This window comes from Panthera onca, chromosome B4 (genome assembly GCF_046562875.1).
Source record: "Panthera onca isolate mPanOnc1 chromosome B4, mPanOnc1 haplotype 2, whole genome shotgun sequence".
Taxonomy (NCBI): domain Eukaryota; kingdom Metazoa; phylum Chordata; class Mammalia; order Carnivora; family Felidae; genus Panthera; species Panthera onca.
Genome location: NC_138345.1, coordinates 18615004 through 18632666, shown reverse-complemented (window position 1 = coordinate 18632666; position 17663 = coordinate 18615004). Strand labels below are relative to the sequence as shown.

Here is a 17663-nt window from a genome sequence, read left to right as displayed (position 1 = left end):
ACTTCATTAGGTTAAGATACTACTTTCTCATTGCTACTGAGTGGCTCTTTATCAGGCATAGGGTGTCCAACTGTCAAGTATCAAGGTCAAGATACTTAAACGGTATGCACTGGGGAAGAAAAATCACTTGAGGTTAGAAAGTCCCGGTGACTGCATGATCATTCAGGGTTTTACACGTGTAGCTCAACAAATGACTATCTCACTGGACAACATCAGTTTTTATGGGTTGAAGCCACCCTCTGGCTAAGGCAAATGGAATGAAGATAACGGATTGTACTTTACTACATGGAAATGGACACCTTGGTGAAAATTTTAAAAATGATTCAGCAAACCGAACATTTTCGTGTTGTGTTTACTGTGAATAAATTATCTTAAAACGATGTGAGTTATAGGTAGATTCTCAATATCTTCAAGCCGAGCAGCACATAGGAAGACATCTTCCTCAAGTCGAAGCATGGGGCTTGAGGGTGGGGTCTACAAATCTACACTTGATCTTAGCCAAAAGGCCGAGAAGCGATGGGGGGTCTACAAATCTAATAGGTGGTTCCCAGATAAAATGCTGGGGTCCATGCTGGCCCCTATAGGGTGGGTCAAAAGGAAGCAGCTTTGACTCCCGTCAGAAAGGCTAAGCCATGCACAGATGAACTAACAACCCAAAATAGATCGATATGTCATAAAATCCAGACCCCGATAATGATATTTTTTGATATCTTTTCTTTCTTATTTCTGCCTTTCCACCACGGGGACTCACAAAGTTCCTTCTTCATTATGAATTTATTCCCTGTCCTTTAAAATTTAGAAGAACTGTTTTTTTTTTTTAATATGTCCCTTTGCCTTGCATTTAGGGTACAAAAGGCTCTCGTACAGAACACTTCAATCTTAGAAAAGCCATTGCTTTTAATATAAGCCAAGTGAAAGTGGCGTGGTGGTTATTCAGACTGGCATTTTTACGCCTTCTCTGCCTATAGCTCTGGTGTGCCGTAGGCTCACTTTTTCAAGGAACTCCTACAAATGTTGTTCACTTTCAGAATGACTTATTTGAATGAGGTGGTGGTAACAGATAGGGTCTCATGGAATCCTATCTTGAGAAAGGGAAAAAATAAAGTCTTCTCTGCTATGCCCTTTCTGAGATCTAATCCACATAGCATTTGACTATAATGTTAACTTGAAGTGGCTATCCAAAATTTTGCATTTGCACCCTGCTGAGGGGAGACCGCAACCTGTGCTTTGTTTTGCATTGGGAAAATCCTGATGAGACTATGCAGAAATCCCTTCTTTCCAAAAGAAAACAACATTAAAAAAGAAAAAAAAAAAAAGAATGCGTAGGGGGGATAAATCACATTATAGTTTAGAGCACAGATTTGGGGAAAAGTTAATGAAAGACATCAGGCGCTATCTCTACATACTGCCAGACCACAAGAAAAGGGAGAAAAAGTACACGTCCCCATTGAAAAACTCTAGAAGACAGACACAAAACAGAGGTGACATTGGGCTTTGTAAAGGCAACACTGTGCTCAGTAGTCTAAATCTTGACCTGTCAAACTATTACAAGAAAATAATTAGAGCCGCTACCTAGGGATGAGTAGTGACTTTTTTTTCCTCTTATGGTTTATAGGCAGCTGTAGTTGAATTTATGCCTAAAACCTCTAATTGCTTTCTCCATGGTGCAAATAGAAAGATCTTTGCAAGTTCATTTTTACTATAGAGTCTCCACAGACCAGATATTACATAAAGGCAGTGTGTTTCTTAAAATGTGTATTGTCCCCTTAGCAGGCATAATAAATATGAAAATCACTTGGGAGTTGATGAAACTCAGATTTCTGGGTCCTGCTGACACAAAGCCTAATCTAGTAGGAAATGTGGGTGCCTAGCAGTGGCTGAGGATGGGGCTTTTAGTCCCCAGCATCCACATCAGCTTTGCCTTGTCTAACCTGTAAGATGATAATTAATTAAAATACAAATCTTAGGGGTGCCTGGGTGGCTCAGTTGGCTAAGCATTTGACTGTTAGTTTCAGCTCAGGTCACTATCTCACAATTTCGTGGGTTTGAGCCCTGCTTTGGGCTCTGTGCTGACAGTGGGGACCCTGCTTGGGATTCTCTCCCTCTTCCTCTCTCTCTCTCTCTCTCTCTCTCTCTGACCCCCCGCTGTACTGTCTCTCAAAATAAACAAATAAACCTTAAAAAATTAAAATAAAAATCTTACATGCATTTTGAAATGTGAAATGTTTGAAACTGCTGCTATTTTTATTAGAATGAAGCAGTGTGAACATTGAAATGCAAAAACGGTGTGCATACTTGCAATCTCAGCCTAAAGACCCTTAACTAGGCTCATCCCTCCTGTGCCCTCATCTTCCAAGCAGGTGGTTGACGCTTTGCCCCTCCTACATGGAAATTCTCCATTGGCCCATGTACACAGGTCTGACGCAGGGACCAGATATCCACGTGTATAAGAAACACTCCAGGTAATTCCGAGGCAGTCTGCTACTCATTCCAACATTTTACCAGTTCAGCGGCACCCCCCGGCCAGGCATGAAATGTTGAAAAACACGATTCCAGTTTAGTTCGTGAAAATAAGACTTTTTTTTTTTTAAACAGAATTGAGTAACGGCTTCCCTCCCTCCTCCAACAGGCGAGAGAGCCTGGTACTCATGGTGGCAAACTGCATGAGAAATGCTGCGGGATCAGCCATTGTACGGACAGCCCATCACCTCTTGAGGAAGAAGAAAGGCACGCTTTTGCCTTTGACCGGAAAGGTGTGCCATCTGGACGTGCATAGAAAAGGCAAATCGTTTAAATATTCTGTGTCTACATAGAACAGACAAGCTCTTTCTTGGCCAAGGAATATCCTGAAATAAGGAAGCCACTTGGACAATATTTAAAATGTCACCTATTTCTCAACAGAGACTTTCACAGACCCAGAACTAATGTAATTCCTCACTTGCACCACTGCCTTCCTCAGCACCTTCCAGAGCTGGTCTTGAAATCCCTCCTTCTACGCATTCTTGACCGCATACTAGATTGAGGTATTTGCCATTTGTTCCACGAGGCTGGTCCTTCCTTCTCTGCAATAGTGTATCTACTGAAAGTAGCCAACAGCTGTCTGTTGTCACGTATGCCTGTCCTTTTTGAGAAATCTTGTGGTCTGGAATTCATCCCTTCTGGCCTGCACTAGTCCCTGACACTATGCCTTCACTGAGAAGCAGCCACCTACCCACCTTCCACAATGTCTTGGTTAATGAGAATGCCTCTCTGCTTTGGCTTCAAGAACATATTACTGGCCCTTCTCATTCTACCACCCTGATGTAGCCAATCCTGAAACCCAGCCAAGCTTCTGCTTCCCAGAGGCTGGCTCCTGCTTCTTATAGTTTGGCTAACAGACAGGTTACTCAGAATTAGGACATTGCCAAGAACGAATCACATTGTTCCAGAAAATTTGTATTTCTGGAGTTGACTCCTGCCGAGTTTGAAGCCCAAAGTCACTAAGCCCTTTGGACATCTGTATGAGTTGGCTCAAGCTGACATACAAAAAATACCATAGACTGGGTGGCTTATACAACAGAAATTAATTTTCTCATAGTTCTGGAGGCTGGAACGTCCAAGATCAAGGTTCCAGCAGGGTTTGGTTTCTATTGAGGGCTTTTTTTCCTGGCTTGCAGACAGCCACCTTCCCAGTAAGTCCTCACATGGTCTTTCCTCTGAATGTGCCCAGGGAGAAAATGAGCTCTCTGGTACTTTTTCTTATAAGGGCACTAATCCCATTGGACCAGGGCCCTCCTTTATGACCACATTTAATCTTAATTACTTCCTTAGAGACCCACCTCCACATATAACCACTCTAGGGGTTAGAGCTTCAACATATAAGTTTTGGGAGACACAGATGTTTGGTCCATAAGAACATCCCGATATAAAAGTGTCCCGGGCCACACAGCGAGGAATGCCACTGGTTCTGGCTTTACTCATTTCTAATTCACTTACCCTCTCTCACTGGTCTGCTCTCAAAACCCCAGAATTTCTTGCTGCCAAATCTGCAAGGCTTATGACAACAGGTGCAAACCACTTACATTTTCCTAGTTCTCCTTGGAAATACCCAAGAATTTGTTTCCAGCTTCTAATTATTACATTATTAACTAGATAGCTGCCAATAACATACAAATGTGTTGATTAATTAGACTGGGATATCTACTATTCTTAATATTACTGTAGCATTTAAACCAAAAATCACTAATATCCTTTTCTGCCCCTCTTTCACTGCCACATTCAGCAACTTGATATTAACTCAGGTTTATTCTCAGGAATGTTAGATATTAATCTAGAGTTGCGGTTTCTGTTTTTAGGATGGCATTACTAAATCCTTCAACAAACAATTTAAACAAATATTCTTTTTTTAAGTTTACTTATTTATTTTGAGAGAGAGAAAGAGTGTGCCACCTGGGGAGAGGGGCGGGGGGGGGGGAGAGAGGGGGGGGGAGAGAGAGAGAGAGAGAGAGAGAGGGAGAGAGAGAGAGAGAGAATGAATCTCAAGCAGGCTCCACGCTCAGTGCGAACCTGATACAGGGTTTAAACCCATGACCCCTGGATCATGACCTCAGCTGAAATCAAGAGTCGGATGCTCAACCAACTGCCACCCAGACATTCCTCACCAATTCTTCTAAGAATAAATACTATTAACAGTTTTTTGTACGTCCTTCCAGATTTTTCTACGCACTTGAAAGCATATATATGTTCTTCCAAATCATTTCAGAGGTAGTTTATGTGTGCATAAATACATACCTGTAAATGTATGCATGCATACACGTACGTATATCGTGTGACACTGTTCTTCACCTTGTTTTTTTCACTAAGTCACAGAGAATAACTCACTCTATTTAAAGACTGCATGATATTCCATTCTGTGGGCACATAATCATTTAGATTACCTGTGCCTAACCTGAACATCTTTACGGATGGATATTCAGGTTGTTTCCAATCTTTAGCGATAGATATCCTTATACATTAATTCACACATGTGGGAGTCCACCTAGAGGATACATTTTTAGAAATAGAAAATGACAATGTCAGGTATACATTTTATATTTTAATAGATAATAACACCAGCAACACTTGAGGGTATCTTTTTCTCCATACCCTAAAAAGTGTTTCTGATTTATCTAACTTGCTCTTTTAAAATCTCTTCAATCCACAGGAGTGGAAATTATAATATATTATCATAGTTTTACTTTGCATCTCTCTTATTGGGAGTGAGATTACATGCTGTTCCATGTTTAACAGCCACGTGCATTTCCTTTTTAAAAAATGAAATTTTAATTGAATTTAACTTAATTTATTTTGTTTTTATTTTAGAGAGAGAGAAAAAGAGCATGAGAAGGGGAGAGGGGCAGAGGGAGAGAAAGAATCCCAAGCAGGCTTCACGCTCAGCATGGAGCCTGACACAGGGCTGAATCCCATGACTGGGAGATCCTGACCTGAGTTGAAATCAAAAGCCAGACGCTTGACCGACTGAGCCACCCAGGCGCCCCAAAACTTTTTACTTTAAGATAGGTGTAGATTTAGAGAAAAGTTGCGAAGGTAATGCACAGTCCATAAATAAACTGGACACCCTATTCCCCATATCATCATCACCTATTCATATGGTATCTTTGTCCAAAATCAATGAAACCATGATACGTGCTTAACCACCAAAATTATTAAGTAAACATACTCAGATTTGCTTAGTGTTTACATCGTGTCCTTTTTCTGTTCCAGATTCCCATCTAGGACATCATGTTACATTTTGTTGTCATGTCTCCTTAGGCTCCTTTGACTGTGAGAGTTTCTCAGACTTTCCTTTGATCTTGATGACCACGTCAGTTTTGAGGGGTACTGATTGGGTCTTCTGAAGTAGGGTGTGGTTTTTCTCTGGCTTCTTTCAAGATTTTCCTATTTATTTATTTATTTATTTATTTATTTATTTATTTATTTTTCAGTTTAAAATTATATGCCTAGGTATGTTATTTTATTTGTTTGTTTTCCTGGATGGTGTTTGCAGAGTTCCTGGTTTGATGACTGTCATTGATTTTGGGAAGTTGTTCGCCATTTTTACTTTAAATATTTCTCCTTTGAGATTACAATGATGTATATGTTACATCTTTATATTATTGTCCCACAGTTCTTGGATGTTTGATTTTTTTTCCCATTCTTTTTTTTCTTCATATTTCCATTTTGTTTTTAATAACAGTTGTTTTAACGTTTATTCACTTTGGAGAGATAGCACATGGGGGGGGTGGGTAGAGCAGAGAGAGAGGGAGACACAGAATCCAAAGAGGAAGATAGTTCTGAGCTGTCAGCACAGAGCCCAACGTGGGGTTTAAACCCATGGACTGAGACATCAGGACCTGAGCCTAAGTTGGGTGCTTAACCTACTGAGCCACCAGATGCCCCTTCATGTTTCCATTTTAGAAGTTTCTCAGTTTTTAATGGGCCTATGTCTTTGGGCTGTGACCTTCAAAGCGTGTTTCTAGTGGAATCATTTTCTCCTGCCTCCTGCTGTAGGCTGTAGCATTCCCAGTCTATTTCCTGGAAACCCTGACTCATGTTGACCATGTATTTTTATTTTCCCTTATGTGAGGCAGGAAGGTTCCAGGCAGCCCTAGTGGGAAAAATAAGTGTCCTCTAGCTAGGCTAAGGCCCTAGCAAAACAATCTTCCCCTGAAGATTAGGCCTTTGTTTTGGAGAAAGTTCTGCATGTATTTTACTATGATTCCTCTTCCTCTCTCCCAAAAGAGCCATGAGGGGACGCTTTTCAGATTTTCACTCTCAGAACCAGATAGGGCTCCTAGAGGTCAAGCCCATAGAAGCTTAATAGCGCCCCTAACACTGCAGACTCCAAGAATTCCTTACTTTTAGGCTAATCCACACTTCAACTCTGGAAATTACCATTTAGGTGTTATTACCAATTTGTGGTGCCAGTGGCTTCTGCTCTAGGTAATCAGGTACCCACTATAATCCCTGGATACACTTATCTCTCCAGATGGGGATGGTGATTTGTCCTGTAATCTCAGCTCTCTGTTGGGTCCAATGAAAGTTATTGATTTTCAGCCTGTGTAGCTTTTTCTTGTTAGATTAGTAGTAACCACTTCTAAGATCTTTATAATGGGGAGCTGAAGTCAGAAGTTCCTATAATTCCTTTTTAATAACCTGCCTCTGTCACTTGCTCACTGCTTAGTTTCCATATTTATCTTTTCCTTACACTACGTCTTTATATATTAAGGAAAATACCCATCGAATGTCAGGTGTGTTGCAAATATAGGTTGTTATTTCCTTTTTCTTAATTGTTGATGTTTAAATGCCATGAGTTTTTAATATATGCAAATTTTAACATATGTAGTTTGTATTACTATTTTAGTTTATGGTTTCTGGGTTTTGTATTATTCTTAGTAAAGTGCTCCCAATTTCAGAATTACAAAGTAATTCTTTCCAGTTTTCTTCAAGTGTATTTTATATTTCTGATAGAATAAATCAGTTTAATCTGCATAATATATTTCAAATCCTATGGAAAATAATAGAGTTTAGCGTGTAAGTAGCATTGTATATCAGTGGGAGAAATAAAAAAAAAATAAATAGTGTTAAATTGGTAGCCATTTACATTGAAAAGAAATCAGACTGCTATGTAATTTTTTTGTAAAGTTTATGTAGTTATTTTGAAAGAGAGACAGAGTAGGAGGGGTAGAGACAGGGAAAGAGAGAATCCCATGCAGGCTCCAGGCTGCGAGCAGGGCTCGAACTCATGAAATGTGAGATCGTGTACTGAGCTGAAATCAAGAGTCGGCCACTTAACCGACTGAGCCACCCAGGTGCTCCCTCCTAAGTACTTTTTACAAAAATAAATATAAGAATTGAAATAATTTAATTTTATACTTTAATTTTCAATTTAACATTTGGAAACTAGGAAACAGAAAAATAGCCACTCTTACTGCCACCATTACAGAACAACCAGCATTACCTTCCCTTCTGATTTATTTACATGGTGTTTTAAAATAAATACTATTGTATGTGATTAAAATTTTATATCTTGATTATCACTAAGTGTTGTTTCCATGTTAACACACAGTCTTGTCACTTTAAATTTTAGTTACATAAATGTCTTATTTTTTTAAACTGAATAGTGGTTAGGATTATATAATCAGTTTTATTATATAATTGGTTTTATTCAATTTTATCTAATGCTAAAGAAATAGCTTCAAAAACTTCTCCAAGAGAATCTCTAATTATTGAGAACCAGAAAGGTCAAAAGTGAGAAGAGTAAATACTGTGTACAAGAGTGCACTGGTGTAAAGCTTTGGGGAGTAGCTGTGCTTTGAATGCATTTTTTAAAAATTTATTTATTTTGAGAGAAACAGAGACAGCACGAGTGGAAAGGGGCACAGAGAGGGAGACAGAGAATCCCAAGTAGGCTGGTAGCACAGAGCCTGACACAGGACTTGAACTCAGAAAACCATGAGATCATGATCTGAGCTGAAACCAAGATCTGGACACTTAACCGACTAAGCCACCCAGGTGCCCCCTTGAATGCATTTCGGAGGCAAATTGATAAGTTACTTAAAGAATTACCATTTTAAACAAAGAAAAAAAAAAAGAACCAGGAGAAAAACAAAATGTCAGAGCTGAGCCCAATGACAAAAATTCATAAAGAGTAAACCCATAAATGGTAAATCTTATGCTATGTATATTTTACCACAATTAAAAAAATTAAAGGGTTTTTACTCTTTAACATTTATGTAATATATCTTTTTTTGCAAAATCTAGTTGTTCCAAATTCTCCTAATTTTCTATTTTTTCTAGAGTAATCTAAAAGTACTATGGATTTTTCTCTGCAAGTTATTAACTAAAATGATGCTTGCTTTTTAAAGTAGCTGTTAAAATTGATAATAAACCAATTAAAAGGTGTTTTTTTTAATCTTCTTTGCTTTCAGCAGAAACCTCTCATTTGAACAATAATCCAAGCAGATTAAATGAAAATATCTCTGTAGCCCTCCAGCTAGTCAGACCAACAATGTAATCTTAACTCACCATAACCCTATCAGAAATAGCCAACAAAACATTTAGAATTATTATTTTTAATACTATGTTTCAGCCTTACAGCTGCATCAGTTGAAGTGAGAACAAAGTTCTGAGCCGTTTTCACATTATATCTACTGTTTTTCTGTAAAGTATTAAAAAATAAGGAAGGATCCTAAAAAAATAAAGATTGGCATTGAAAGAACAGGCACACATAAAGGAATCTGTTTCCTAACTCAAAGGCAACACATCACACATAAATTTAAACAAATATTTAATTTTGCATTTGTGGGTGGGTCTTCAATACATTTTCAAGTTGCAATATTAGCAATTAGCAAAACCATCAGTTACCCATAGCTAACTTTATGCTTTGATGATCTGTCCTTAACATTCTTGTTATACAAAGGGTAGATTAAAAAGCATGTGGCCTGCTGATTATAATAATACCTGTTATCCAGTTACTGCCTATCATACCACAATTGGAGGAACATTTCAAGATTCTTCTACCTTGCCTTCCAAAATGGCTACATTTTGTGAGCCTTTCAGACACTCAGAGTCACAGAGTGTCTTTAGAGGAGATTCTGTACTGCAGTTAGAGGTGACAGATATACCTACGCTGATAAAGAGTACATCCCAAGTCATCAAGATCCTATTATACCTCCCACTCATGAATGGGTGAGCCAACCTTTAAAAGGAGCTGTTAGAGATAATGACAAGTTAGGTTCCTGAACACCCTCTGAGCTATGGATAATGTCATCAAGGAAAACAACAAACTACTTTAACAAGCAAGCACAGCTTTACAGAGGAGGTATTTTGTAAAGGATAAAAGAGAAAAGTTACATATAAAAAGGCATAGCAATAATAATAATGACAATAATAATAATAATAATGATATATGCTATTACTGTACCATTTTCTATGAAATAGGTATTGATAACGTATTATTAGTTAATCTTGAACAAAATTATTTCTGAACTAGGTACTTTTATTATGCTATTTTACAGACTGGAAAACTGAGGCAAGAGAGAAAAAGGAATTTGCTAAAGATCACAATAGCTATCACTAGTTTGACTTATGAACCTATACATTCTGGTTCAAATACATTTATCTTAACCTAGATGCCAGATTGTTTCTCCAAAAAAAACTGAATTTCAATTGCTGGCTTCAGGAGGAATTAAGGGAGCTCTTTTGAATTTATTCCTGAAATGGCTGGAGTCCAAAGTTAGTCCCACATTGCTCATTATTTTTTCCCCTTCCTTACCAGGATTGGACAATGGAGCAGCTGCTGTATACTGCGACTTTATTAATTAGTTACCTAGACTCCGTGTGTTTTCAACTGGGTGATCTATTTGAGCATCTGTGCAATATTGTTATTTTTCTGAATTATTGATGCAGTGACTAGGACAGGATGCAAGCAAAATATTTGTTGCCAATGTTTCAAATAAAGTCTGGATCCCCGAGAGGATACATGATGCTTTTTTCCAGAGGCAAATGTTCCTAAGTGAATGTCTAAGCAGTAGTGATGTGTGGACTCCTCTGTGACTGTTATGGCAAAAGAAGGCGCTAAACCTGGAGAATGTGCTTTTCACCCACACTTTCATCCTGGCTGATCAACCTTCCAGATTCCTGTCTGCAATCATGACTTCAGCATCACGCATCGATGGTCCTCTCCTTTTTGTTTTTCTATAATTTTCTTCCTTTGTTCTACCCATATTTCTGCCTCTCGTATTTCTCTTACTCATTGCTATTGACTCAAGTCTATCTCCTGGGTGGTCTCTCTCCGGATCTCCTAAGGCTCTAATCTCCAACCACACTTACCCTCAGTCCCAAGAAGCCAGTGCTAATGACGTGTGACGTGCTGATGCATAGGAGAAACAGAACAGCTTCAGAGCATGCAATTCATCAAGCCACAGAGAAAAGAAATGTAATGTTGGTGCATCTGCTGCATCTACGTTTGGACACTAGACAGCATGGGGAAGAGTCAATCATCTAGGAGGGCTGCTGAGATGAACTTGCTCAGGTTTTCTGAGGTATTTCACAGAAAATCATTTAGATACAGCAAAGCAGACATCACGAAACTTATCTTTCTGTTTAGAATCCCTTGAGCCCTTGTTTGTTACTTTAAATTAATGAATCATATGGGATGGATTTACTTTTGTCCAGCATCCATCCTTTCAGTACTTTCCCTCCATGCATCACATCTCCAGAAACCCATAACTTCTGCTTTCTCTTAATAATAATAACAATAGTAATAATAATACTAAAAGGCAAATAACTCCACATTGACTTTTTTGCTAGATTCAGAAAGTTAATAGATGCATTCTGTTCTGTCCTCTGAGGTTATATATTTGAAAGACGATGGGGTTGGTATTTATAAATCGATCATCATGAGTAATAACTAACTCTCTTCCAGTCTTAGAAAAGCTTTTATAACTGTTATTAATCAAGTCCCTCTAAAACGCATGAAATATTACTTGGGACTGCAATTAAAATATTACTATTTGAAAGTGAGAACAAAAAAGAAGCTGGAAGATTTGCTAATATACTTCCGGAAAACCTAATCAAAACAATTTGCACTACATTTTCATGTTAAACCTCTTTTATTGGGTACTTAAAAGTGAAAAAAAAACCCACCCAAATGATTATAGACCAAATTTAAGAAATTAGTCTAAATTTGAGCAGTTTTTTTGTGGGAAGGGAACAGGTGGAGTAGGAGGCAGGGAAAGAAGGAAGATATAGATTTTACTTTTGCCTTTTGACTTTTTTACTGCCATGCACTGATTCTTCGTATATTAAACACTGATTACATAATGAAAATTTTATATCTTATTAGTTACCATACGGCAAATGAAATAAAATAGATCTAAAATTCAACACCTTCCACTTAAACAGTGCTGCATGTCAGTTAATATCCAAAAAAACTGGAAAAAGAAAGATGTGTGAATACAACTGTTTCGTACCCTGAGAAAAAATTCTAAACATTTTTTTTGAATTGAACCTCCAATTAGAAATTCATGTAGAAGGAAAGGGAGGGCAAATCCTTCATTCAGTCAAGGTAAGTAATACATATTCATCATTATCTTTTAAATTTATATCATCTTTGGTTCCTGATCTCATGTGCAACTGTCGGCAATTCCACACACAATTTTAATTATGAACTGGCATCTGTCTACATACTTAAATTCTGGGGCCCAAAATGTCTGGATATTGTCAACCCTTCTCTTTCCTGTTATTTAAAGTACCTCTTACCCACCCCTGCCTTTTCTCTCATCGTAGTTTTGGGTTCCCATGATGGGCTCATGAAAAAAATGTCATTATAAGTGGTGGTCACAGGAATTAAAAATCAAATCGCCATACTTAAATCTGCTTTTTGAAACACTTAAAATATCACCTTAGTAGCCTAATAATAAAAAATAACCAATTAGAGTATTAGAGAGAAAATGAAGGCAGTGTGATATGCCAACAACACAGCTTAGTGGCGCCATTAATGGAAATATTTTTATGAGATGCACAAAACACTAGTTTTTTAATGCCTGAAATATTTATATTCTGAAGTATTTTTGAAATAGAAAGATAAATGGATGCTTTCAGATTCTGTTACCAGTGAACCAGAAAATAAGATGGTGTTTCTAATTCACTTTGTGCGTTATTTGTATGGATGACTGAAGCTTTTGAAAATTAAAATGCTTAATAAACAAAGATTCATTTTTATAATTTATAAATGAATGGTCAAAGCTTAAGTTTTTGTTTACATTTTTTGCTTGAAACTTAAGTTTATTCATAATGAAATATGTATATTTAAATACAAAGACGGGTCACAATAAATTATATATATGTCTGTATTGTTAAACCATTTTCTGTTTTGAAATGGTGTTGATCTTAGCAATGACACAAGACATCTTTAAGCTCATTTCGGTCGTAAAGAAATTTGGGTCTATGTGAACAGCGAGAGAGAAGAGGGGTGGGGGCTGCATTTTAAGGAGGCATGGGAAACGGGAAAACAGCGTAGTAGGAATGAAGGAGATTGTACCTTAAAATATCCACTTTAACATTTCACTTTCTTTTTCCCAAATCCAATGTAAAAACAGGTTCAAGAGACATCTGTAGATACAGTTGAGGAGAACTGACAGTCGATAGAATATTCATTTCTGTTTCACAGACACCTATGCGTCCCTCTTTAAAAAATCCCAGTCCCGGGTCTATTTAGAATGGTCTGCGGTCAACTGGATTTAACCTCACCCGTGGTTTCAATCTTTCTCCCAAGCCATTCATGGGTAATAACTTTTCAAGATTTCTAATGTGACGAGCATTTGTCAGGAGGGTCCACCTGCCTATCACACCTAGTCAATCACAGACGGCACCCATCAAAAGTCTGTGGTTCAGAAGTCCCCCATTAAGAGGTTCTTAGCTTTACTCGCCGCATCCTAATGGATCCTGTGGCCTGGAAACCTTTGCAACCACAGTGATTAAAGAGCTCAGCGATGTGTCCTGCACTGACTCTGTCTCTCCTTCTTCACTGTACACACCTTGGTTAAGGCGCCACGATCCATGCAGAAATACCAAAAGCCCTGCTGCTAATTGCTTTCTTTGCCTTGGCCGCCCTCGCCTTACCCTGCTCTCCACGGCCAGCACAGGCCAGATCTGTTCTCTACTCAGAAAACCCTGATACTTGCTGGATATCATCAAATCGATAATATTCAAGGTATTTCACATCACTCTTCTCATCTCCCCTCACTAGACTTTAACTCCAACCCTCCAATCGGGATAAACAGATGTACGTGACAGTCCTCCAGATATATTGGCTACAGGTTCAGCACTGTCCCTTAGTTCAGCATCCCTTTGTCTGGAATGCCCCTTCCCTCCCCGTGTTTTTTTCAACCTGCCTCTCTGCCTACTAAAATTCTACCTTCCCTCAAGGGCAGTGTGACAAACCCGTTCTTGACTGGCCCAATGGGAATGGCCTGGGAGCAACCTTCTGCCCCTCCAGTATTTAGAGTCATCGTCCTCTGAAGCTTAGTTATATACTCCTTCCTCTTCTTAAAATAAATTTTTTTAATGTTTATTTATTTTTGAGAGAGAGGGACAGAGAGACAGAGAGACAGAGCACGAGCAGGGGAGGAGCAGAGAGAGAGAGAGACAGAATCTGAAACAGGCTCCAGGCTCTGAGCTGTCAGCACAGAGCCCGATGCGGGGCTCGAGCTCACAAACTATGAGATCATGACCTGAGCCAAGTCGGTTCTCAACCGACTGAGCCACCCAGGCGCCCCCCGCTCCTTCCTCTTCTTAGATTCTAAGATCCTGAGCAGGATCCATATTTTACCCTTCTCTGGATACAGTGAAATATCACATCCTGTGCCTTTCACACAGTAGGGGTTCAATCAATAGTGACTGAATAAATAAACAATAAACGCACAAACAAGCTTTTTATTTAGTCAAAAACTTTTACAGGAGATTCTTGTTTTGTTTTGAAGAAACCCAGGTGAGTGTCTAAATTATCTCAGTTATGCCTTTCTAAACAGGGTGTAGATTTATATGTGCAAGTTCGAGGCTAGCATGTTTTAAGTAGAGAGAAAAAAAATGTTTCTTTACATTAGTGCTTTCTTCAAAGAAGATGGAGATCATTTAAGATACCAGATTTTTCACTTATCTTGAGGATCTTTTCAAAGGAAATTGGTACTTTGAAGCAGTAAAGATGACATAGCTATTTGCTTGGGTTTCTTTCCTACCAACTCAGCTAAGGGAAATCTTAGTTCATATTGGCTGAATCACCGACATGACTTTTAAAGATAAAACAATTTGAGCAGCTGAAAATCAAAGGGGTCCGTATTTTTCCCACCGTGTGTACAGATTTTGAACAAACGTGATTAATAATTCACTGTTTAAAATTCAGTGGAACACTTTTTAAAATTCAGATGTTAGAAAATGTGCTTAATGTCCAGCTTATAAAATAGCCATGTTCATATCATACTTCAAAGATGCTAGGAAGCATGATGTAATTCATAGTGTCGGGGGCCATCTTTCATTTTTACCTTTTTCCTTTTCTCTCAATCCTTCAACACATTAATTAAATGTCTATTAAGTGCCATGCATCATACTAGCACAGAAATGCATGGCAAGCTCAAAAAGACATGGTCCTTGTGGGAATTTTGCTTATATTTAGTCCTTTCTTTACACAAAATTTAATAGTGTCAGAACTGAAGCCATTGGCGTTCCCTAAAACCAGCTCTTCTGCTTGAGTTTGTGATTTCTGCTGACAGCATCATTTCTCTCCCTTGATTTGAAAAAGCCACAGGCTTGCCAAAGCTCTCAATATGTGCCACACAAACTATTGCAATATTCTTCCAATTATACGTAGCAACCCCAGTCTTTCTACACTTGAAGGCATTATACAAACGTCTGGGTTCAGCTTCTTAAAGCTTATTACTTACTAATTAAGGACTAATGACTCACATAGACTCTTGAGGCAATATATAAAATTGTCCCAATCTACCTTTCTCTTCTTAATATGCCACATTTTTTTTGTAAATCTACTCCCAGCTTCTCTCAAACTCAATTATTTGCTATCCTACATACACCTTACCCATTTCTTCTGTGTATTTACTCAAGATGTTCTTCCGTGGGACCTACCTTCCTTCCCTACACAACCACAGAAACTGAGACATCATTTAAGAAATATCACAAACAGCAATTTTTCTATAAAGTCTTACTGGACTTTCACAGATGGCTCAGCTTTGTCATCCCTGGAAACCCATATTTCATCATATGTATTTTCTAAGGAACCCCCACATTCTGCTTCACTCTAATAGTCCCCTAGGCTATATAATCCCAAGGCAGACATAGCTTTATTTCCCATTGTTCAGAGTAGGTGCTCAAAAACTTTTGTTTGTTTGTTGATATTTCTGATTATAAGTCTTATTCTGAATCCTATGTATCTTCTAAATTTTATATTAAAATGTGGCACGAGTGATCCACATGACTTCCTTACCATTCAGAAGATCAATAATGAAACCTGGTGAAGGAAAGGGACTCCTGTACAAGGTGCATTAGACATGGGTGCTCTGTATGTAGACTCCATTCCACCTCTGGTTTTCTTTTAACTTATTTCTTGACTTACGCTTCCATGTTTATGTTTTTCCCTCAGAACACAGGGATATTCTCTGGCCTTTTGCTTATCTCTGCTAGTAGCACTCAAGGATTAAATTTTTCTGACTTCTGGGATATACTAAAAAAAACGATAATTGCCTTTCAAGAGTATTGCTAATCTCTATACTAATATCCAAAGGTTGTGCAGAAAAATAAAACGAAAAGAATCCCAACTGAATCTCAGTGTTTACTTTTAAAATTCAAATTAGTTGCCAGTCAACATAGGTGGTATTAAAGAGTGGGGGGGGGGCAAATAATTAAAGGTAATATAATGAGGATGTGTGTATACATATTTATATTAATCAATTACATACATTAAAAGAAAGAAAAATACCGCAGCAGGTTCCTTAAACACCTTTTTCTTTTCTAGGTCTATTCCCATTTATGCAGTCTTACCATATTACCAAGGATGAATTAAAACATAGAAGGAAAAAGAAGGAAAAAAAAAGTATAAAGAAAACAGATGAATCTAAGCTGAAAATTATAACTCCACCTTTTTTTTCTGAAGTTTTTCCAATAGCTATACTGTTTCTTAGATTTGATTTACACCCATGACTTTGTGATAGAAGGCAATGGTTTTCCCAATAAATGTCCCTCTTGAAATGTAAATTGAAAATAACTATAGTGAAACTGTAGATTATTTAGGGTGGATGGGTAGAAAAACACTTACCCCCAGTTGCCACAGTGATTTCACGTAGGAAATGGCCATAAAATGGGAAATCGAAGGACAGATTCACTCTCTGCAAGGAACAACAACCAGAAAAGAAAATCAATAATGTACATAATCATAAATGTAAAATGAAAGCCTTCCAGTTAAAAAAAAATGATGCTTCTACTTTGAACTGCTACTATTGTAGTTGACTGTTCGACCTTGAATCCCTGGTGGTAATAAAGGATTTCTTTTCTCTGGTAATTAAGTGTTCGAAGTATGTGAGAAGAAAAAAGTTGACTGTGATGGTCTATTGGTCTGTTCTTCGCTTACAAAAAGAATCTGGAACTTTCAACTGTGATTCAGGCTATTCTCTCCAATTCTCTTAGTCGTCCACTGAGAATCAGTTCAGTCATCATGGTGAGCAATTAATTTTAGGATTCTATTTTTAGTTTGATTAGTTTTTTCCAACACAGTAGAACATGTCATCTATCAAGTTTCACTGAATAAGGCAGCAAAAAATTTATTTTATGTAATTATGTATTCAATTTGTCTTCTGTACATTTCATAATGAAAAGCAGTTTCATGTAACAAGATAGCTTGCACTCTGATCTAGACCTGCAGATATTTTTATTTTTGGTGCGATAAACTCTCTGTATTTGGTATATTATGTCCACTTTACAAAGCACAGAGTCAAAGAATAAAAAATGCTGCTCATTGGAGAACTACTTTGTCTACTTAACTACTTTAGAAGAAAACTGGAGAGACTTAAGAAGAAAGCTCATAAATTTCACCCCTCTTTGTTCGAAAAAAGGGACCATATATATATACATATATA

General features: G+C 37.8%; 1 protein-coding gene and 1 pseudogene across 3 annotated transcripts in view; both read right to left on the bottom strand.

Moving 5' to 3' along the window:
* Positions 1-17663, bottom strand: part of PLXDC2 (plexin domain containing 2) — a 448647-nt gene that overhangs the window by 183441 nt on the left and 247543 nt on the right. For all 3 annotated transcript variants that reach the window (XM_060659212.3, XM_060659214.3, XM_060659211.3), the window contains one exon: positions 16847-16916. In XM_060659212.3, the coding sequence (XP_060515195.2) occupies positions 16847-16916 (70 nt within the window). The remainder of the gene's footprint in view (positions 1-16846; positions 16917-17663) is intronic.
* LOC132660540 (U2 spliceosomal RNA) lies at positions 269-518 on the bottom strand (annotated as a pseudogene).